General features: G+C 45.9%; 1 protein-coding gene across 1 annotated transcript in view; it reads left to right on the forward strand.

The window, feature by feature from the left end:
- Positions 1–696: 696 nt before the first annotated feature.
- FSTL1 (follistatin like 1) overlaps positions 697–22,272 on the forward strand; it is a 54,403-nt gene continuing 32,827 nt past the window's right edge. The window contains exons 1-2 of the mRNA XM_001500510.7: positions 697–1,058; positions 1,199–1,255. Of these exons, the coding sequence (XP_001500560.2) occupies positions 1,056–1,058; positions 1,199–1,255 (60 nt within the window). The 5' untranslated portion in view covers positions 697–1,055. The remainder of the gene's footprint in view (positions 1,059–1,198; positions 1,256–22,272) is intronic.

Consider the following 22,272-nt stretch of genomic DNA (forward strand, 5'->3'; position numbering starts at 1 on the left):
ATTTGAGGCGTCAGGCGGATTTGTTCTCGGCACCAGGGAAACCGATGCAAGGTGGGAAAGAGGCCACAGCTGCGAGCAGTTTGGGGCGTCAACACTGTCAAAGAGGCAGTGACATCTGAAGGCCTCCGGGAAGAAGTTGGCAGAGCTGGGAAGTATGAACATGGAGGGTACCTGGGATGACAGGGGTGGGAGCAGGGACACAGGTGCAGGGTGGGCGGAGGGGAGGGGGACACCAGTCGCTCCTGGACTGCTGGGAAGGACGGGATGAGGCTGCGGGCAAACGCTGGAGTCAAGATCTCAGCAGAGGAGGAGGGCCGCCACCTTCCCCCCCAGGAAATCCACAGTTGAACTCAAAGCAGCCTTCCCCACGCTGGCCAGTCCTCTGGGCCTTGTGCCCACTTCCTCGCACTCTGGCTGCAGTGGCGCCCTGGACCCCAGCCTGTGGGGGTCCCTCTGTGCCTCCGGCCCTCTCTCTATCAGCCATGGGGGGCGGCTCCGGCTCCCCAGGCCGCAGGGCGCCTTTTCCTCCAGGTTCCCGCCCCACACCGGGCCGGGGGCCCCGGCAGCACCGCCCACCTGGCCACCGCCGCAGCCGGCGCCCGCAGCCCGCCCGAGCCGCTGCAAGCCGGCGGCCCCTCCCGGGGGTGGGGTTTCGGCCTCTCCCCCCCCCGAACACACCCCCTCCGCCTTTGTTGCAACATCTCCCCGGACACCCCCCTCTCTGCCTCTGCCTCCACGTCCAGGGGTCTGAGGGGTGCTCGGCTAGGGGCCCGGCGAGGAGAGGGGTTCGGGCGGCGCCAGGACGCCCGCGGGCTCCCCGGAGTGAGGGGCGGGGAGGAAGCAGCGGAGCCCGGAGCCGCGGGGCCCGCTGCAGCAGAAGGGGGAGGAGAATGGGGAGGAGCTGGGGGGCAGGCAGTCGGGGAAGGAGGGGTCTTAAGGGGCGGCGAGCGCAGGTCGGATTTCCTCCGAGGCTGGCGATCAGCGGAGCTCCCACCTTCCCCTAGAGCTCGCTGCAGCCGCCCTGCCCCGCGCCCTCCGGAGACCGGGACGGGACCATGGTGAGAGCGGGGTGCGCGGCGCGGAGCCGAGGGCGGCCCGGGGTGGCCGGGCGGAGGGGACGAGCCTGCGGGACCCGAAGAAGTTTCTGGGGTCGGCGCGGGGCCCGGTGCCTTCAGTCTCGCTCTTCTCTCTTCCGCAGATGTGGACACGCTGGCTCGCGCTCGCGCTGGTGGCCGTCGCCTGGGTCCACGCCGAGGTAGGCGAGCGGCTGCGGAGGTCCGAACTCGGGCTCCGGGGCCACTTGGGTCTGCGCGTCAGGCGGGCGGCGCGTTCGTCCTGGGGATGCTCTCCCGGGTGGGACCGGGAGTTTGCATACGGGGGGTGAGGGGGGCGCTCCGAGCAGAAACGCTACTTGGGAAACTTAAACCTCAAAATCGGGAAAAGTAGTTTGGGCCGTAAGCGGAGCCGCACCGCGGCTAATATGGAGGGAGAGCGGGGAGGGGAGAGGACGAGCGGGCCCATCGCGACGGGGGCGGCGACAAGAGCAGCAGCCGAGTTCAAAAAGGCGCCTTGAGTTCTTTCCTTCACTTCAGAGGAAACTGAGAATAGTTGCGGACTTTTCCCTTCCGAGTCTGTTTCCTGGGGGGAAAACCCCCCACGGGATTCTTTTCTTTTTTAGGGCGGAATACAGTTTTTTCTCTTTTATGAAAGATTATGATTCGCTGAAATTTGGGGTTCTTTCTTTGTATAATGTCCTCGGATTTTGTGTTATTATCAGGGCCATGTCATGACCTTTTAAAATCTCTATTTTTCCCTTAAATTAGCGTTGCGCAAGTGTGAGACATCCCTTCCTCTGCCCTTGGGGGCTCCGCGTTTCCAGTCACAGTGTTTCAGCGCTTTTTTGGTAATGTTTTCTTTTCAACTCCAGTGACCTTCCTGAGACAGTACAAACAAACCAACAAACCCTTCCCTCACAAGCCCCTCCATTAACTCATGGTTTATGGATAGAAAATAAACAATTCTAAATTCCCTGTGCTCCAGTCTCCAGAAAAGTGAGGTCAGAAACCAAACATTTGATAATTATGGCAGGAAATGTGGAAGGAATTAAAAAGCATGAGGGAGAAGAAATGGAATGTACATTACAAAAGAAATAGCTCCCTGGTGGGTGGTTATTCCCCCTCTTTGAATTTTTTTCTTGGTATTGCAGCTTAGCCTCACCCTTAGCATCTCAGCTTGACTCTGCCTAGAAAAATCATAAAAGCAATCAAGCTCTTTTCGATTTTAAGAAAATACACCTTATCCTGAACTCTCATCTAATTCAGTACTATGTCTTTGGTTGAGCTGGAAACACGAGCTGGTTTTGCTCACAATGAAATAAAGAAACACCTACTGGATATCTGCTTTGTGTTATAATAAACCCCATTTTAGTGATGGGGAAACTGAGAGAGATTACAGATTTATCCACTGCCCTGAGCTGTTCGATGGTAGGAGTAGAACTTGAATCCAAGGCAGTCCGGTGTCACACCCCGGCCTCTTCACCACCACCCCACAGGAGGACCATGTATTTGCCAGGCACTGCTTATATAGCAGATGCCAGGCTGCATGCAGCATTTCTTTTAAAGCTTCCTGAACCTTGTAGGGTAGGTTTTGTTATCCCCATTTTACAGAGGAGGAATCAGGTTTAGGGGGATCAGGGAAGCTGCCCAAGGTCATAGTTCTGAAGGAGCATCTGAACCCAGCTCCCTCCGCCTTTGGAGCCCATCTTGAACTCCGGGTCTGCTTCTCAGGTGTTTTGTTTTCCAGGGTTTGGATCTGAGGGAGGATCTCTCTTTCATGGGCTGATTTAGCCCTGGCTGAGGAACACCCCGCCCTCCCTGCTGTGGTCCTCAAAAGGCAGCCGCAGGCCAATGATGGATGAGGCGAACCCCTGGTTGGTTTTACAGCGGGCTTAGGAATTGCCAGCCAGTGTGAAATCGCTGGGAACTGGAATGCAAATACAGATGAGGTGTGAGGAGGCTGTTGGTTCACTCACCACAAGGCTGCGTGGCCCAAGGTCCAGGATCTCACTATTCTAGGCAGCCTGCATACACCCCCTCCCCCCAGTGCATTGCAGGGAGAAGCAGAGCTCTCATAGGAAGTTCCCCCAGCAGCAGTTTCCTGCTTGAGGTGGAAGAGCAGAAAGTCCTCTTACAGAATTCTCAGGCAAAATCCACAGGGAAAGAGGCAAAATCAGGAAGTGCTGAGGCATGAAAACTGAGGGAGTTGGTGCAGAAAAGAGGCTATGAACTCAGAAAAGAGGAGTGAGGAGTAGCTATGAGCTAGTTACATTTTATGACTCCAGGTTATTAAGGGTTATCTTTTAATCAGTCCAGTCTCTTGGTGTCTGGCCCTAGTAACATTTGGCAAAATTTTAATCCATGTTTTAATAATAATATACCTTTAATTATTAATGAAAAGGTAAATTAACCTTAGCAATGTGGATATTATTTTAAACATTTTATCCTGTTAATAGTTAATAGTGCTTGCAGTCAAAATTTTTTTCCTTGTTAGCTATAACAACGTATAGAAAACAAAGCCAAATAATGATATTTATAGTCTTTATTGACATGAATCCACTTCTGTAGACTTTAGGGCTAACATTGTACAAATATGGTTGAACTTTTTAGAAATGAAATTTAGAAAAGAAACTGAGTTTTCTTGGTGCCTTTTGGTTTAATACAAACACAAAGATTCAATTCAACAAATTTTTTAAAAAATATGATCGCCTGACACATCATGTTGATATTTGAAGAAGCGAAGCCTTTGGAGTAGTAGACATCCAGGATCAGAGGTATCCCAAGCTTGGGAAAGGGTGGTTGTCATCATTATTAATGCCAAGCTTTTTTTTTTTTTAAAGATTGGCACCTGAGCTAACATCTGTTGCCAATTGTTCTGTTTTCCTTCTTCTTCTTCTCCCCAAAGCCCCCCGGTACATAGTCGTATATTCTAGTTGTGAGTACCTCTGGTTGTGCTATGTGGGATGCCGTCTCAGAATGGCCTGATGAGTGGTGCTATGTCTGCACCCAGGATCCGAACCAGCAAAACCCCGGGCTGCCAAAGCAGAGCCAGCGAACTTAAGCACTTGGCCACGGGGCCAGCCCCTAATGCCAAGCTTTAAATCCTGTTTGGTTAGAGTCAAGAAACTATTAACAAATCTCATTAAGGAAAGTGTCATATTTTGAGTATTTTCCATGATCTCTTACTGGCACCTCAGGGTTGCTTTTTGATTGCTCCCTTTCTTTCTTACTTTCTCTTGGTCTTAATACTCTATCACCATTGTATTCCTTCAGGCAGCCTCCATCAAATTTCTGCCCCATCCACCTGAGCTCGCACTCATGCACTCTTTAGAGTCTGTGCTGGAAAGGGCGTGTTGAGGGGTGTGGCACGTGTCTCTTGATGAGCATATCTTAGTGTCTGGTATGGATGAGGAATGGGAGGTGTGCCAGCAGCAGAGGGAGAGCTTCAGCTAACAATCACACAGCTACCCCTTTTCTCCATTCTTCTGGGAGGGGGCTATGTGGCCCTGCTCACTCACCCTCACCAATTTCGCTCCCATTGAGAATTACTGCAGTTCCCCGAGAGGTGTGGATGGTGGGGGCTGGGAAAGGTTGAGAACCTAGGTGCTAGGGCATGTGCCCTTGAGTCTCAGTAGGCTCAGTCCCTTCTACATGGCAGGCTGGAGGGGACCCTGTGGGCCAACTGCTTCCCAAAGACAGCCTTGGCAGGTGTCCAAGCGCTCTGATCCCCAGCATTCTGGCTCTATAAGTTCATCATGATAATCACATGTACAGGGGAGTGATTCACACAAATTAGAACACTCATTTCAGTAAGGCAATGCTTGACCCATGAACTGAGTGCATCATTTAAGGTAATAGTAACAAGGACAGTAACAATAGACAAGATTATTAGGGCATTGTCCCTCTGAAGCCAGATTCCTTAACCTCATTTACACCCTGTTATCAACATACAGTTAATCAGCCACGAAGGGTTTTATTGGCTGATGTGGGATCTCCTCTGTACTCTCTGGAATTATTCCAATGGTAGATTCAGGCAGGCCGAGGGTCTGACCCACATCCGCTGACTGCTTCTTGGAGCTGCAGCAAAATTAGGGTTTTAATATCCATCTTGTACATTAACCGCTAAAATAATCTCTTGTTTGTTTATCCTTTGGCAAATAAACTGCTTGCTGTGATTCTAAAGACCATCGCTAGAAACTGAGATGTGAAAACAGCAGATACTCTGCTGAGTAGCCAAAACAGATGGGCAAGTGCCCTGAAAATTGTGGCCCTGGCCATTGAAAATGTCTTTAGAAGAGGGGGGACATGTTACAGTTCCCATAGAAGTCTCTGCATTGGGTGATGGAAAGCAAAAGTCAGTTCCCAGGCTCAGGGGAGCTAGTTGGGGAGGACCTGTGAGGTAGAGAAGATCGGGGGCGTAGGCTGCAGTGGATGTAATGTCCCAAAGAAGAAAATTAAGTCTTTAAAATCAGCGAGGCAGAAAGACGTGTTTCCAGGAGAATGGAGAAAGGAAAGGATGAGCTGTAAATATCAGTGGTCACACATGGAAAATTGAGAATGTCACTGTGTGTTTTTCCTACTCCTCCTCAAATAACTGGACATCCAGACAGAAAATTTCTAGCAGCCACAAATAGTATTAGCTTAATGACGCCAGATATGATAGGATTGAAAAGCCCCTTACACTTAGATGGGTTCATTTTGTAAGCCAGGTGATTAATGTCCTGCAGGTCAAATTCTTGCTTTTCTCTAAGGTGCTGTCTTCTGGTGCCTGGGACTTTGGTGCGGGGCACTTTGTCCAGGAGCAAGTAGTAATGGTAGGAGCCTTCCCTTCACGATGCCAATCAGGCAATATTCCCTGCTGCCGGCTGAGCATGCCCTACACACAAGGCAGAGTCATGGGTGAAGTGTAAGACCTGTCTCTGCCCTCAGGTTGCTTACAGTGTAATGGTGGGCCAGGTGCTTTTAAACTCTGGCAGCTATAATGTATATTGTTATAACTACGTGATGAACAAGTATCTTTACAATTATTGTTGCTTTTTTTTACATCAACATATTGATTTTTAAAGTTCTTTTACATTAGCACAGTACACACATCTTTAATGTATAGCTTGATGAACTTTTTTTTTTTTTTAAAGATTTTATTTTTTTCCTTTTTCTCCCCAAAGCCACCCGGCACATAGTTGTACATTCTTCGTTGTGGGTCCTTCTAGTTGTGGCACATGGGACACTGCCTCAGCGTGGTTTGATGAGCAGTGCCATGCCCGCGCCCAGGATTCGAACCAACGAAACACTGGGCCGCCTGCAGCGGAGCGCGCGAACTTAACCACTTGGCCACGGGGCCAGCCCCTAGCTTGATGAACTTTTACATATGGATACACCCATGTAGCCACCACCCACTCCATCAAGACTGAGGGAGTTGGTGCGGAGAGGAGGCTGTGAACTCAGGGTGTGTGGAAACAGTTACAATGAAAAAGGTGAGGAGTAGATATGATCAAGGTTACATTTCACCACTCAAGGATCATCATCATTTAATTAGTTCAATCCTTTGAAGTCTGGCCCTAGTAATGCTTGGCAAGCTTTTAATTCATGTTTTAACAATAATAAACCTTTAATTATTAACGAAAAGGTAAATTAATCCTCTCCATATGAGACTTGCAATTTGGATATTATGTTAAGTGTTTAGCTTGTAATTAACAGTGCTTGCAGTGTAAAATTGTTTTTCTTGTAGCTACAAGGACACATAGCAAACACAGTTAAATGCAATCTATATTGACCTGAATCCATTTTAGCAAACTTTGGATCAGCTTTCAGGGAGCTGACTTGACTGTTTGCAGAGAATATTCCAGGGCTCAGTATAATCTATGCTGAGAAACTCAATCAAGGAAAGAAACTCAAATAATGCTATTTGACCACTTTGCCCTGGTCATTATTACTTTTAAAGGGACTCTACATAAGATGCATTTAATATTTATGATAGCTAAAAACTTAAAACCTACTACATATCCAACAACAGGAGAAGAGTTAGGAGTTAACAGAAATATGTTATGTAACATAACATGTTACATATGTTACAATATGTAGCAGCCACTAAAAGTTATGTTTACATAAATTTTGAAAGCTCTGGCAAATGATTATGATTTAATTTAAAAACAGAACACCATCCCCACCCCCTGCCAATGCCTTATGCTCACAGCTGTGTAAAAATTTTTGGAGAAGTATAACAAAATGTCTTAAAATCCATTATGAAGATTCTTGTGACCTCTCTCCTTTTTCAAGAGGAATTTACCCTCCTAATATATGCTATCTTTAAGTATAAAAGTTAATGTGTTATTTTCTGATAAAATATGAAAATAAAATATGCTCATAAAAAGATTAGAGAATATAGAAAAGACTAGAGCAAGGAATAAAATTACCCATAATTCCACCACCTAAAGATAAATGAGCTCTTCCTCCCTCCTTTCAGAGAAATTATCAAAATCGGTGAACAGGTGTAAGTGATGCACCTGGTAGACGCTGTAGGGAATAAAAGTAAGTACCTCCCAACATCATGAGATAAATGGCCTCCAGAGATGGCACAAACATAGCATGCATGTCACCACTACCCTCTCCTTTACCCATGACAGACATTGGTAATCACTCGTAGAATATTTTCCTTCTGAGCCTGGAGGAGGTTTGAAAATCTTTCTCAGCAATGTTCTAGGTAAGCACTAGCAATAAGTCTGTCTGTGAGACACAAGATATTTGCCATTCTTGTCAGAAAATTCAATCCAATTTGACAAACATTGGTATATCTTTAGCCAAAATTAAGGTGATTCAAAGGCAGAGTTTGGGACTATGTGAAACAAAGACAACATGGGGTAATAGGTGATAGGACTAAGGTAGCAAATGGATGAAAGTGTCAAGAAAAAAACTCTTTGTTCCTGGCCTAGTCTTCTCAGTTCTTTAGATGAGTTCGAACACCTTCAAGTAAGCCAAACCCTCTAATGTTGACCATCAACAAAAGTATGATAACAAGAATTTTCTTGGCTGTTCTGATGGAGCAAACGGTTGCTCTTGCTAAGGCTCTGAGAGCTGCTGCTGTCATAGATAACAGCTTCTGCATTAGCAGACGTCTGGCAGTAACCTGCTAATAGAAAGCTCTTTGGGTAATTGGAGTACAAAATATATCCTATAAATCTGCATTTTCTGCTGTGGTTGGAGGATTTCCATGTAATCTCTTCCCAGACTTTTTATATGCTCATTTGGAAGCCATCACCAATAAGCTCTTCCCAGGATTAAGTCTGAGTTTATGACCTTTAAAATGTTCCCTGAATAATCCCAGACACTATTTGTGACTAAGCTGTTGCCAAAACCAGGCATGTGACACATGGCAAAAGCCGTGACATGTTTTAGGCCCAGATTTATACATGCATGTGTTGTGGTATATTTGCTTGAATGGATGTAGGGAAAATGTCTCTTTGTCTTTACTTGTTAGTGTGGTCAAGATTTAAAATCCTTGTGTCTGAGGCAGAATTTGTCTTTTTCCTGCCAGTCTTTCTTTTATCCTTTAATGATAGAAAATGAGTGTAATTTATTGATCTGCAGAAGTGCCAGACATCACGTTCGTCACTTTGCACATATGCTGCTACAGAATAGTGTGGAACTAAAAGGCAGTTCCCTATAGGTCCCTGTTCTGAAGGGGCTGCTGCCACCATAGCTACAGTACAGCTCAGAGGGACCTGGCTGCCAGGGGCCAGATCCATGGCCTTTGCAGAAATTACCACCCCCTTCCTCACCTCTTGCTGCTGGTTCAGAAAACCCTGAAATGTGGCCATGGGATGGATGCCTTCTTGGAGTTTGAGAGGCTGCTCTTGAGCCTCTGGGGCCGTGTCAGCCTGTCCACCTTGTCCGCTTGACTGGTCTGTCCAGTAGGCGGCAGCTTTTTGTGTGGCACACATCTGAGATTGTGTCTGTTCCTGGGGTGCTGGTGCTCTTTTCTCATTTCCCGGTTTCATGTCCCTCAAGCCTTCCAATGAGCTTCTTGCACCTTTCCCTCTCTCGTTCTCGTCTCTGGGTGTTTCCAAGCCTTGTCTTTTACACAGACCCTGTCACAGAACCTTCTCATTATTAAGGACATTGTAGAAGAATAAGAGTCTTGACATAGAAGTCCTGCCCTGCCACTTTCTACCTCCTGTCACCTTTTTGAAGTCACGTAATATCTCTAACTTGCAGCTTCAGTTAGGAGCGGGGCTTTCGGGTGGCGGACCAGGTTTGAATTCTGACCTTGTCTTGCTGTGAGGCCTTGAGCAAGTTACTGAACCTCCCTGAGCTCTTTTTGCTCATCTGTCAAGTGGGAATACTGGCTGTCTCTCTGCCTTTCTGTCCACTTAGAGAATGGAAAAGGTTTCTTCTACTCATGGCACATAGTCGACACCAAAAACAAACACCTGCAAGAGAGGACATCCTTCCACCGGTCCCTACTAGGCACTGGCAAAGGATGTTTTTGACTCTGTAATGACTTCAACAAGAGAATTCTGAGTTTACACATGGACATTCACTAGGCCTGTCTGTCTTTGTACAGCCTGCGTGCTGGCTCAGGTGTTATTCTGTTTACAGATTGATCCTTGAAAGGAAGTAGAGCGTGATGGGCGAGTGCTCAGGCCTTGAAGCTAGATTACCTGAGTTTAAATCCTCGCACTGCGCTGATTAGCCCTGCGATCTTGGGGAAGTTGCCTAACCTCTCTGGGCCTGTTTCCTCATCTATAAAGCAATTAGAAGAGTGTCTTGGTACATGGAGGGCAGTAAGTGTTAGCTATTATGGTCATTCCTGTAGCGTCTCTATTGGAAGAGCTCTAAAAGCCATGGGGTGTGTGCTCATGGCTTGCAGAACTCTGCTCACCTCTGACTCTCTCCTGAGATTAAGATTCACTTTCTTCTTAAAAGACAACTAGGATTATTTATTTCAGTGGATGCTTTGATGCCCAGAATTCATATCAGAACCCTTGCTTCTACTGAGCCAATCTTGCCGTCAGACTTCTAGACAGCGTTTCCTCTGTGGAGCCACAACCCTCTCATTCCTCCAAGAGAGTGAAGCCCTCGCTGAGTGCCTCCTGTGCTCAGCAGTGGGCTATGCCAGCCAGCACAGCTTCCTCCCTAAAGACACGATGAACGAGAGAGCGAGCTGGCGAGGGAAGAAGAGTGAGAAGAGGCACAGAAGAGAGGTAACAAAACTCCTCTGGAATGTTTCCACATTCGGTTTTTGTCTCCTGAGTCCCTCCTTCTTACAGATGGAGGTGGCCACCAGATATCTTGGATTTTTTTCTGGGCTGGTCATTTTCATATATTCTTGCTGTAGTCCCTGCAGCCTGCCTGCTACTGGGCCACGAATTCTAAACTTGGGGTTTGGAAAATAGAATGAGGCAAAGGAATAGAAGCCTTTGCTTTCATTGTTTGAATAATAAATACCTCCTCTCAAAGACAGGATAGGAAGGATTCCTGGATCCGGCTGGGATTGTCCCTTTGGAAACCAAGGCAACCCTTTGGGTGTTTTGCACACAAACCCTGGGTTCTCTGCTGGGCGCTGCTGTGTCTGGCAGCCAGCCCTGACTGCAGCCCCACGTGGCCACTGATGCCCAGGCCTGGGAGCCCAGTCTCTGTTGCCCCTTATGTGGCTCTTTGCTCTCTTCTTTGTTTTTCCCCTCTCCCTTCTTGTCTCTCCTTTTCTTTCTCATCTTCCTCCTCCGCCATTACAAAGAGGTCATTCTGGAGTGTTTGGCTGGATGGGGAGCTCCCAGATCATCCACATACCACCAGCTTCACATTCTATGCAGCGAGAAAGCTGCACAGTGTGGAGGCATTATTTTGCCTCACCCATCTGGGACAAAGGGAAATTGCTCACAGGAAACTCAAGAAAGGAAAGTCAAGAGCACCACAAACCCGTTCTCGCTCAGGCACTGAGTTAGTGCTGGTGACTAAAATGCAGACCTTGTCCCCAAGGAGTTTGCAGTGGAGGAGTCAGACGGGGACACGGGCTCAGAGTGACCCAGTGTGGAAAGTGCGAGGACAGGCCTGAGAACCTGACCCAGCACTGGCGGGTCTGGGAAGGCCTCCAAGAGGGAGCGCCCCACAAGCCGAGCCCTGAAAAATGAGTGGTAGGGAGCCAGACAATGGGCCAGAGGAGAGGAAAAGAGCCTCATCTTATTTCATTCTCCGAACTCGATAATGCAGTTCTTATAATCGTCATTTTATCAGTGAAGAAACTGTGGCTCAGAGAATTCTGTTAGTTACCCCAAATCAGCCACCTAGTAAGTAGTAAAGCCAAGATTCAAACCCAGGACTTCAATTCTCAAGGCAAATGCTCTGGGTTCAAGTGAGCTCAAGGTCCGCTCAGGCTTATTTCTGAACGTGACTTTGAAAACAAAGCAAAGACATTTTTGCTAGGTAACAGGGACACAAAAAAGAAAACCCTGCATAGGCCCTGTCATTGAACTCTTCCCACCATACCAGCTGTAAGTGCCTGGAGCGACTTCAGGCCTGGTCATTCTGGCCACATCGACAGCGGCATGGTCTTGGTTTGGTTCAGGTGCAGCTGCGTCTCTGACCCGCTCTGAAGGGTAGTGGTTCCATCAGAGCACTTGCAGCATAGGCAGTGCCTCAGAAGATGTTTTAAGGCAGTTTCTTTGTCCTGCAGATGTATTCACAACTCTTCCACACTGAATAAGACCAAATGGCAAGATAGCTGTAAGAGTTGCTGTGGGGGGCCGGCCTGGTGGCGCAGCTGTTAAGTGCGCACATTCCACTTCTCAGTGGCCCAGGGTTTGCCGGTTCAGATCCCAGGTGTGGACTTGGCATCGCTTGGCACACCATTCTGTGGTAGGCGTCCCACATATAAAGTAGAGGAAGATGGGCACGGATGTTAGCTCAGGGCCAGGCTTCCTCAGCAAAAAAGAGGAAGGCTGGCAGTAGTTAGCTCAGGGCTAATCTTCCTTGGGGAAAAAAAAAAAGAGTTGCTGGGTATGGTTGTTTAGTCTGTCCACTGCACAAATGTGGCTGGCTAAGAGGCAAATGGGGCTGACTGCATCCTGCACTCTGTTTACCAGGCTGTGTGCCCTAGCATGGGCTTGTCTGTCCATCCAGAGGAAAGGGTGTCTTTTCTTTAACGGATGGGTAAAGCTCCTCAAACCCAACATTTTCTCTTAGATATATGATGCTAATTGGACTCAGGTTGCCATTTCTCTATCTATACATTTTATAAATTGATGTCGTTCAGAGTCTTATAAAATTTTTACAATAGACCTCTATCAAAAGTTAGTTTTGTATTTTTGTGAATTTTCTTCATGGATTAGCTAAGATGATACAATGAAAATTTAAAAAATCTATTCTTTTGCACCCACAAATGTGCTTCTTTTGGCTGTTGCCCAACTCAGTCTAGTTTGGGAGCTGTGATTCCCGAGGAATTAAGAACAGCATTCCTAGCTTCCCTCTGATTCCTGGATTAGCACAACTTCCCTCAGCCCACAGCTGAATTCCAGCCCCGAGGAAGAAATGTCTTGGAGTGAACTCCCAGCCTGGAGCCTGTCAGAGGTGGTGTCATGTGTTTGCCTTAGCTGAACAAAAAGCAAGCAGGCTTTCCGGGCTCGCTCCGCCTCCCCACACCCCCCTCTGGAGAGGCCGGTTAGCGTCTAGACAGTGTCTGCTTGGCACTGCGCCTTCCAGCACAATCTGCGCAGTTCTGCAGCTCTGGCTTGGGTTGCCTCTCCTCGCTCATTTCCCCAGTTTTCTTAGTCTGCCTTAAACTGTTTCAGTGGCACCGATGTGAGCCACACACATAAGAAGCAGGTGAGTGAATCTGTGAGATTGTCAGGGTTCAGCAGTCTTGAGAGGTTCACAGTTGAGAAAACACCCACAGTGCCGGCAGAAGCTGGGGCTGAGTTTATAGAGATCCCCGATGGCAGCTGGCTTCCAGCAAGCCTCCATTTGTTGGCCAGAGATGGGCTGGAGCAAATAACCCAGGACAGACAGTGGCACCCAGGCCATGAGCCTCATTACTGCCTTCCACTGTGGTGTGACCTTGGGCAGGTCACTGGACACCTCATCTGCAAATGATGAGGGTCAGAGCAGGCGAGCTCTAAACCCAGCTCTGAAATCCCATCCCTCTAGAAGGAGGCGGACATTTTAGGTTGAATTGTCAAATATTCTACCTAATGGAGTTAGGATAGTGGATAGGTCTTGTCTTAATTGACGGCCTGGGCAGGAACAGTTTTAAAGAGAAGCTGGCCCAGGAATGGGAAAAGAGAATGAATAAAAGCAGGAGGCATTTTATGTCCCTTACTTGCTCCTGCAAGTATTGAGTGCAATATAAACAGTACAGCACGTGGCACCCGAACGGTCTTCATGCCCAGGAATCCCAAACACCTGATTTTTCCACTTTAGAAACCAGCTGCTCAACAACACTGGACAGGAAATGAAGGATGCTTGGTCCCCTTGGGGTTGAGCAAGGACGCTTTAAAAAGAAAAAAAGAAAACCCCAAATTCCAAAGTGTGTAACTTGAGCTTCTATTGAACTTATTTAAAAAAACAAAAACAAACTTTCTTCTGACCTTTGTAAATATTCACATTATCATTAAAAATAATAATAAATTTTCATTAAAAATAATGATGCAGTATTAAAATGGCCTACAGAAATAGTTGTCTGAAGATGTGGCACACTCTAGGTTTGCTTTCTGGAGCCCTTCTTGCCTTCTCCCCATGTTGCCTCACCCATGACCAGGATCCTGCGTTTCCTGAGCACATATTGATGAAGTCCCTGCCTGGTCCCATGCCCTTCTCTCTAAGTCAGTGCAGGGCTCGTGTTACAGCTGGGGGCACTGTTCTTCCACCTTGACCTCAGCGGTTAAATCAAGTGAAGTGACTTGCGAGGGTGAACTCAGTGAGGAAACAGAGGCCAATGCAGATGTTTTAGTCCTGCTTAAAGCTTGGTACCTTCACTGCACTCCAGTTCCCACATCCCACCGGATAAGCCTAGAATATTAAGTTGTGCTGACTGTTGGTCCTGAATGGGGGGCCAGCCCAATGTTGTATGTGCTTTCCTAATAAGGCTACTTGTAAAACGAGAATTGAGTTAAAATTGGCTGTGCTCTAGGGTAGACTATAGACCGAGACACACACATAAATTTCACTACTTAATTGACACTACTGAATTGACTTAAATTTCACTATTTGGAGAACATGACCATCTACCTATAGCTCAAATACACTTCTCTCACAACAACCAATTCCTGTGGAGACTGATGAAGAGAAGCATATACGTTCTGTAGGCACAGGTTCTACCAACTGTAGATCAAAAGGCCTACCACAGTGTGTCTGTACCAAACATGGAGATGCACACTTTTTCTTGTCATTAATCCCTAAACAATACAGCATAACAACTATTTACATACTATTTACATTGTATTCGATCTTATAAGTAATCTACGGATGCTTAAAGTATATGGGATGTCGGATGTAGGTTAAATGCAAATATTGCACCATTTTATAAGAGCGACTTGAGGATCCTTAAGTTTTGTATCCATGAGGATTTGGAAACCAGTCCGCCTGCAGATGCTGAGGGATGACTGTAATTCAGTTTCCCTTAATTTGACTGTTTTGTTTAATTCAGTTTAGTATTTGACTTCTGGTCTACTGTCCTGATCCCTTTCTGAGCCCAGGCAAATAGATCAGTGCTTATTTTTGTCGCTGTGAAGTTTGCTTGTTAATGAACATCAGCTTAATCAATATGTGTTATTCATTCATTCATTCATTCCCCATCTCATTCCTAAAATGAGAGAGATGTGTTTCCTCTCAAATCCCGTGGTTACCATGTCCCACTAGCTCTGTCAGAATTAGGCTAACTGAGCGTAGTTTCCCTTATAGGGAAGGACCCACATTTGTGGCATAACATTTGCAGCAGAGAAAAATAAAATGGATGGAGAGCTCAAAGATGGTCCAGAGAAATTCTTGGTGACTCTGACAAGGATACCTAACTCATCTAAACTTTAGTACAAAATGGATACATATGGAATTCCTGTTAGAGCAGCTAAAAGCTACTGAAGCAGAATTCCGGTGCCCACACTGAGCACAGACTCAGACATACCTGAATGTCCTTCACTGTCAGGGTCTCCATCAGGAATGCCCAGGTGTGGCTTCTGGGTGGCCCTGGCCAGCTCACAAAACCTGTTTTGGAATGGAGGCAGAATTTACAAATGCCCAGAATGCTCAGCTTCACTTCTTCGAGGGCATCCTCATCCTTGGGTCTTCACTATATGCTCTAATTACGTTGCGACAGTTAATTGGGGGCAGGCTGAGGTCTACATCAGAAGTGGGACATTCACCTGGCTTCCCCTCAGACTCCTAAGAATCTTTCAGGTTTATGTCCATTCATGCTCTGTTCCCCCACCTCCTCTAGTCTTCTGTGCTTGGCATTTTCTATTTCCTTTCCTTTCTTATCCTGTGTGGCCTTGGCCTTGCCAACAGCCACATGCAGGGAAGCAGACTTCCTGGTTTAACTATTTATTTTAAGGGTAAAGCCTTTTACTTTATGCATTAATTGGTGTCTGCATCGTGTTCATCAGAAGAGTAATTTTCTGCGTGGCACCGAGGGCTGGCTAATGATCAAAGAAAACCCCAACACAAGGACAGCCACTTCAGGTGTGAGTTCATTTGGGGTTTCTCAATTTCCTTTTTTGGGGTGTGGGACAAGAAGGGAGAGTGAGATCGGGAAGTGTTTTGAGTAGAGGCCAGACATTCAAGTCTTTCCTTAGTGTTGGGTATAATAAATTCAGTACTTAGTGCAGACTTATTTCTTAATAAAATTTCTTAAGCTACTTCTGGGCCATTTTGTTTAAAGGACACTTACAAAGTTAATCACTTTCTCTCTGAGAACTACAACTGGAAAAGAGTCTGTGTTTTTCCTTATTTTCTACAAAAAAACGTGTAATATAACCTGGATAATAATAAGAAACTATGAAAGTTGGAATTTTTGTATTTGTGACACCCCCTATATAGGTACCCTCTGTTTTTAAACTAAAATGAACCCTGAAGGTAATATGAAATCCTGTAACAACAACCAATGCTTGAGGATTATTAACCCCACTGTGTTGGTCATTTTTCATCTTAGGTAATTGCGTTTTTCCCTCTGAATTCCCTTTACACTTTTGATCAAACAGAGGGCTCTTCATTTCCCTCTTAGGTTGCTTCACCGAATTGCTAGTGGATTAGGGAGCAAGCTGGGCTCCTTCCCAGAGGCTATATTTCAGTTGGTGATTGCGTTATTTTTCTAGCTAATGCTGTCATTATTTTGCCCAGTATAAAATGGCATTGTCATTTCGTGACCATAATTACTTATGTTACGGTGGCCAGGACTGTAAAGACCTCATTCCCCAGTGACCTGTTGTTTAACTCCAGGAAAAAGTCCCCTCTGCCTAGGTTGGTGAAGTGAGTGTGTGTGTGTGTGGTTCCCAGATAGCTGAGGGCTATTATGGGCTCTAGATTACCAGTCTGTGGCTTTTGATGTGAAAACAGCCATATTCAAAAAACCATGACATTCTCTTTGAGGGAGAGACAAAAATTAGGGATTCGAAGCCCAAGGGTCTTGGAAGCATGTGAACTGTCCCAAAACAGTTCTTGTTTAGGAATGGATGGAGTAAACAGGAAGAGGGAAAACAGGGGTGGGGACGACCGCGGGAAGAGGAAGGAGGCAGTGATGGGGTGGGAGCCCCTCACCGTTGGCCGTAGTGCGGTAAGGAAATGAAGGCAGGGCGATAAAGTGGAGAACGTCTGGTCTTAAATGCTTCCTGAGGAAATACTGTGAGTGAACGCTGCTGATAGATTTGATCTGAAAAGATACGTAACTGTTTTTGCTCAGTAAATGCATGGTCTGTAAGCAAAACTCCCAAGAGCAAATGATAATGTAAAAGTTGTAAATTAACATGGTGCCTGTGTAGAGTGTGTTCACCAAGGGAAATAATGATAGGAAGTACCTTACACAAAGTAAGTGCTCAAGAAATAGGAGCTGCTATGCTTCTGGTTGCTTTTGCCTGAATTCCCCGGGAGAGTAAAACTACAGGGAAAGACAGACAGAGCCCAGACCTTGGTTTCTCAAACTCCGTGTTGAGTGATGTTAATATATGTGCTAGGTAGATGGCTTTTTAGTTGCAGGACTTTTCAGAGCCTTGCAATGTTCATATACATTATTTATTTTCCTCTCTAGGAGGAAAGGTTTTTGTTTGTTTTTTTTTTTTGAGGAAGATTAGCCCCGAGCTAACTGCTGTCAATCCTCCTCTTTTCGCTGAGGAAGACTGGCCCTGAGCTAACATCCATGCCCATCTTCCTCTACTTTATATGTGGAATACCTACCACAGCATGGCGTGCCAAGCGGTGCCCTGTCTGCACCCAGGATCCGAACCAGCAAACCCCGGTCTGCCGAAACAGAATGTGCGCACTTAACCACTGCACCACTGGGCCAGCCCCTAGGAGGAAAGTATTATAAGCAATGTTTCCCAGACATTTCACCACAGAACAGCATTTTAAAACATACCATAAATATTTCAAGGCTAGTGTTCCATGAAACAGTTTGGAAACATTGGTCAATTCCAGGCAGATTTCTGTAAGTAGAGTCTATTTACATCTGACCCCAGGTCTTAGTGGGCTTGCTGAACTCACTTCCTAAACTAATTCCGTTTCATTGGTAAGGCATGGGACTCATCTGGACTCCAGGGCCAGTATGAGAGAATATCCTTCTGGGAGTGACTCCAGACTGGACCGTGGGCATGGCCATGTCCCTACCTGCCTAAAACTGGCTGGATTTTTTGATTGTCCAGGAATTTTGAAATACCCAAAAATCTTCTTTTCACTTTTTCACTTTCCCTATCCAAACCCAGTCCATCAGCAAGTCCTGTCAACTCTACTGTCAGGATATATCACCTCTTCATGGACTGTTCTCTGTCTCCATCGCCACCACCTCATCCAAGCCACCTTCATTCTGTGCCTGGACTATTGCAGTAGCATCCTAGATGCTCTCCCCCTTTTCCTTCTTGCCTGTCTCCATCTGCTTCTCTACACAGCAGCCTGAATAATCTTCCTAAGACAGGTATCTGATCATGTCACTCTCCCACGTAAAACCCTCCAGCGGCCCCTTTGTCATTAAGAATAAAATCGAAATATCTTATCAGCGCCTGCAAGGTCCTTCATGCTCCAGCCCTTGCCTGCTTTTCTCAGCTTACCTCTCACTGCTCTCCCTTTTGGACCCTGTGTCACAGCCACACTGACTTTCTTTTGTTCCAGAAACATAGCAAATTGCACCCTGCTTCAGAACCTTTGCACTTTTCTTCTCTCTGCCTGAACTGCTCCTCTCATCCTTCAGGGCTCAGCTCAAGAGAGCGTTCCCTAATGACTCGATCTAAGTGGTACTCTCTGTCCCAGATCTCTCTGTCAGACATCCTCTGTAGTCTTCTAGGTATTGACCACAATCTGAAATGATCTTGTTGTTGGTGTTTATTCTCTGTCCTTCCTCTAGAATATGTACTCCTTCAGGACAGAGCCCTCCTCTGTCCCATACACCAGTGAATCCCCAGCATCTGGAACTGAGCTTAGTGAGATGCTCAGTGAATATTTCTTGAATTAATCCACTGGCCAAATGGATTAATTAATGAACCCAAATATCTCATATGCAATATGAGAAGATGCACGGTATCTTGCCTATAATCTTTGTACCCCAACCATCTCTGTGCTGGATTCTCTAAGTGTGTTATGCACCTGGGAAGGTGGTTGACAGCACTTTTCCGTCAACACTTTGCTTAACCTTGGACGTGGTAGTAATGCTGGGCTTGCTCAGTCTGACCCCTGGACGCTGATGCTCTCAGCTCCAGGTGAAGCTGGAATTTAAGCAGAGGCTAGCTGAATAGTAAATATTTTTATTTTTTCCTTCCATGATCAGCAATTCTAATTTAACTGGGCATCATTCCCAGAGTAAGCTAATGTCCCAAGGGACTGTAAAATAAAGCATTAAATTCTGTTATTTCTTTGCCCCAAAGCCTCTGGTCACTTTGTCTTCTGACCTCACCATTTGCTGAGACCTTCACTTTTTGGGATCCTTTCTGCTCTTGCCCTCTCTCCTGTTTCATTTGAATGGCAACCGTGATGTCCCCAGTATGGGAAAAACAATGTCTCTGGACTTAGACATTAGATCTCAGAGAAGTCTTTTATTCTGGAGAAAGTTCCACCAAAGGCACAGAGATCAGCAGTGGGTGGAGTCCTGGGGAGCAGACCACCCCCACTTACCCGCAGTCTTACTTCTGTAAACTCTTACAGTGCACCCTTCCACCAATTTTCCTGACTTCCATAGCTTCTTGCTCCACTTTTCAGTGGAGTGAGGGAAACCAAAAGCAGTTCAACATGTGGCATTTCTCCAGTGTTTAGTCAGTTAAAAATGAAGGAGAACAGAGCTTTGAGAACTACTGCTACATAATACTTGGGAGTGTTTTTACCGCAAATGATAATCTATCTGTAGCAACTAAGCTAGTAGGATTTTGTGTAGAGTTTCTGAGGCAGTCCTTGGGGGAATACAAAAAGAACAGAAAAGGAGGTCTTTGTGCATTGTTGGTACAGCTTTAGGGTCTCCCAGGATTTTAATCTCTGCAAAAATAGGGAGTTTGTCTACAATGGCGCGGAATACCGGGCAGTCCCGCATTGGCGGGCCTCCTGTCAGCTAAGGCCTGATTGGCCCGCACAAGTAGGTTTTACAGTTCCTTCTCCCCAGCTGTGACTTCCCAACTGTTCCAAGGAAAGAATGCAAGGCAGGAATGTCTAAGAAGAATAGAATGTACATGTTTTCATTGACTTCAATCTCAAGGCACTAAAAGTGTGTGTGGGGGGCTGTTTGTAATATTATTGAAAGCTGGCGGCAACAGAGTATAGCAGTCGAGCCAAGAAAAGAAAAAAAATGTTTGAGAAGTATCCACTTCATTGCCAAATTTATCCCCGGACTTTTATGCAAAAAAAAAAAAAAGTGTATTTAACTAGTTAAGAGCAGGCTCAATATATGTAGTTTAATTAGCCCCTTATCATTATTTCATGAGATAAGTTATACAAATCCTAAAGACAGGAGGTGGCGAACATTTTGTTTTCCTTAGAGAGGAGACTGGAAGGGTGAACAGACTTGTCCACAGGCATTGAAAGCAGAGCCAGAATTAGGCTGAAGCGCCCATGACGCCTGCCCGTTTTCAAAGGACTGGGTGTTCATTACCTCGGTATCCTGGTCCCAGATGCCGTCCAGCATGCTGCCCTACCCATGTGTTCAGATAATATCTGTTGACTTCAATTATGTACAGCACTTCTAAAACATTCCAAGTTAAAGAAAGTCTTACTCTTTCTACCTAAGCTTTCCTCCTCAATTCATCAGTAATATGTCAGAGCTCAAACTTACTGTGTAGAGCTGTGCTGTTCAGTAGGAAAAGCTACCAGCCATAAGTGGCTATTGAGCACTTGAAATGTGGTTAGTCCAATGAAGATGTACTGTGCGTGTAGAATACACTCCAGATTTCAAAGACTTAGTATGGGAAAAAAAAGCATATAAAATATTTCATTAATCATATTGATTACATACTGAAATGGCAGCATTTTTGATATATTGGCTTAAATAAAACAAATTATTAAAATAATTTTATCTGTTTCTCTTGACTTTTTAAAATGTCAGCGTTTTTAAAGTGGCCACTAGAAACTTTTAAATCATCTGTGAGATGGATATATTTCTATTGGACAGCTCTGCTCTAGACATTTGTCACTTTTAACCATACGTTGCACTTAGCCGCACATTGTCTTGAGCTATCTCTTATTAGATTGTCTTGTTCTGTTATTTAAAATCCCATGTGTTTCTGCCCCCTCTCCTCATCTGAACTTAGGGACGTGGACTGAGCTTTGTCCTTCCTTGAGTCCCTAGCACCTGGCACAATGTTTGCTGTTTTGCTGCTCAATTGCCCATGTATTGCATACTTGCGTGGAAATAGGTTTTGTCCAGTTCTGCGATGGACAGTGATAAGGAAATGCAGATTAATTTGTGTTTAGAGTGTTGCTTTTTTCAAAGGGACTGATTTTATCTAGTTCTTAATTTGTTCCAGAAAGGTTAACATTCCTCTAGACTGGACGATTAAAATCTAGGGGACCTGCAGGAGGTGCCAGAACTTCCTGACACATGTGCCCAGCAGAGAGCAATGCTGTTCATTGATGGTTACAGGTCGTAAGGAGCCCCTCATTGCCACCCAAAAATCTTAGGGAAGCTCCACATTAAGCTTAGAGATTTGCACCCCACTTTTCAGGACTGTCTGGGTTTAGGTGCAGGTAAATAAGGCACGCTGGCCCCAATGACTCCCACCCTTGAGCCAGGGCTGAGAGAAGAGGGCCACCACCAGCCATGGTTACCAAGTAACTGCCAGGAACTCCTACCAAATGGCTGTGATTTCCAGAGTTCTGAGAAAATACTAGGGCATGCACCCTGGGTGGGCCTTACCCTTTAAACATCCTACAATTTTGTAACTGAGCTTGTGGCTGAACCACATGACTGTAATTTCTAGGCTGCCTATATTATGCCTAAAATACAGTCATTTCTGCTGGTTCCCTGGGAGAGTTTGACCTTTCCCTGGGTTTTGTGACCACAGGCTCCCTGAGCCACTGTTTTTCATTGTGTTGTTAAGGAATGTGTAAGAATGCACCTCTGGAAACCTCCCCTCTTCAGGGGGAGATTTATTAGGTCTCGCTGCTGTGGAATGATCCCACTCCATTGACCACATTATTGCCGTAAATTCATAGAGAACCATCTGCCTTTGGCAACAATGCATGAAATGAATGATGCCATCTTTAGAAAAGCAGTTGGAAGGATTTATAATGACCAAGATTTTGAAGCAAAAGTTGTCCCACCCGCCCAGCTTCCCCAGCTTTGCAGCAACAGAACCCCAGGAACATCCTCATGTGGCAGTTGAGTCCAGGGAGACTGAAGCTCCAAGAGGCAGTCCATGTCCAGAGGAGTACTTTCTTGGGTTTCTCATCTTTCCCAGGTTGGGATTCCTAGGAAAATCGAGTCCGAGAATCTATAGCTGGGTTCCTGGGGGCTCATTCCAACACTGTAAAATAAAAATGAGCATTTCTCCCTTGGGCCGCCTAAGAATCAAGGTGACCGTGAGTCACAGTTTGTTCCTGTTGACCAAGTATG

This window comes from Equus caballus, chromosome 19, assembly GCF_041296265.1.
Source record: "Equus caballus isolate H_3958 breed thoroughbred chromosome 19, TB-T2T, whole genome shotgun sequence".
NCBI lineage: Eukaryota > Metazoa > Chordata > Mammalia > Perissodactyla > Equidae > Equus > Equus caballus.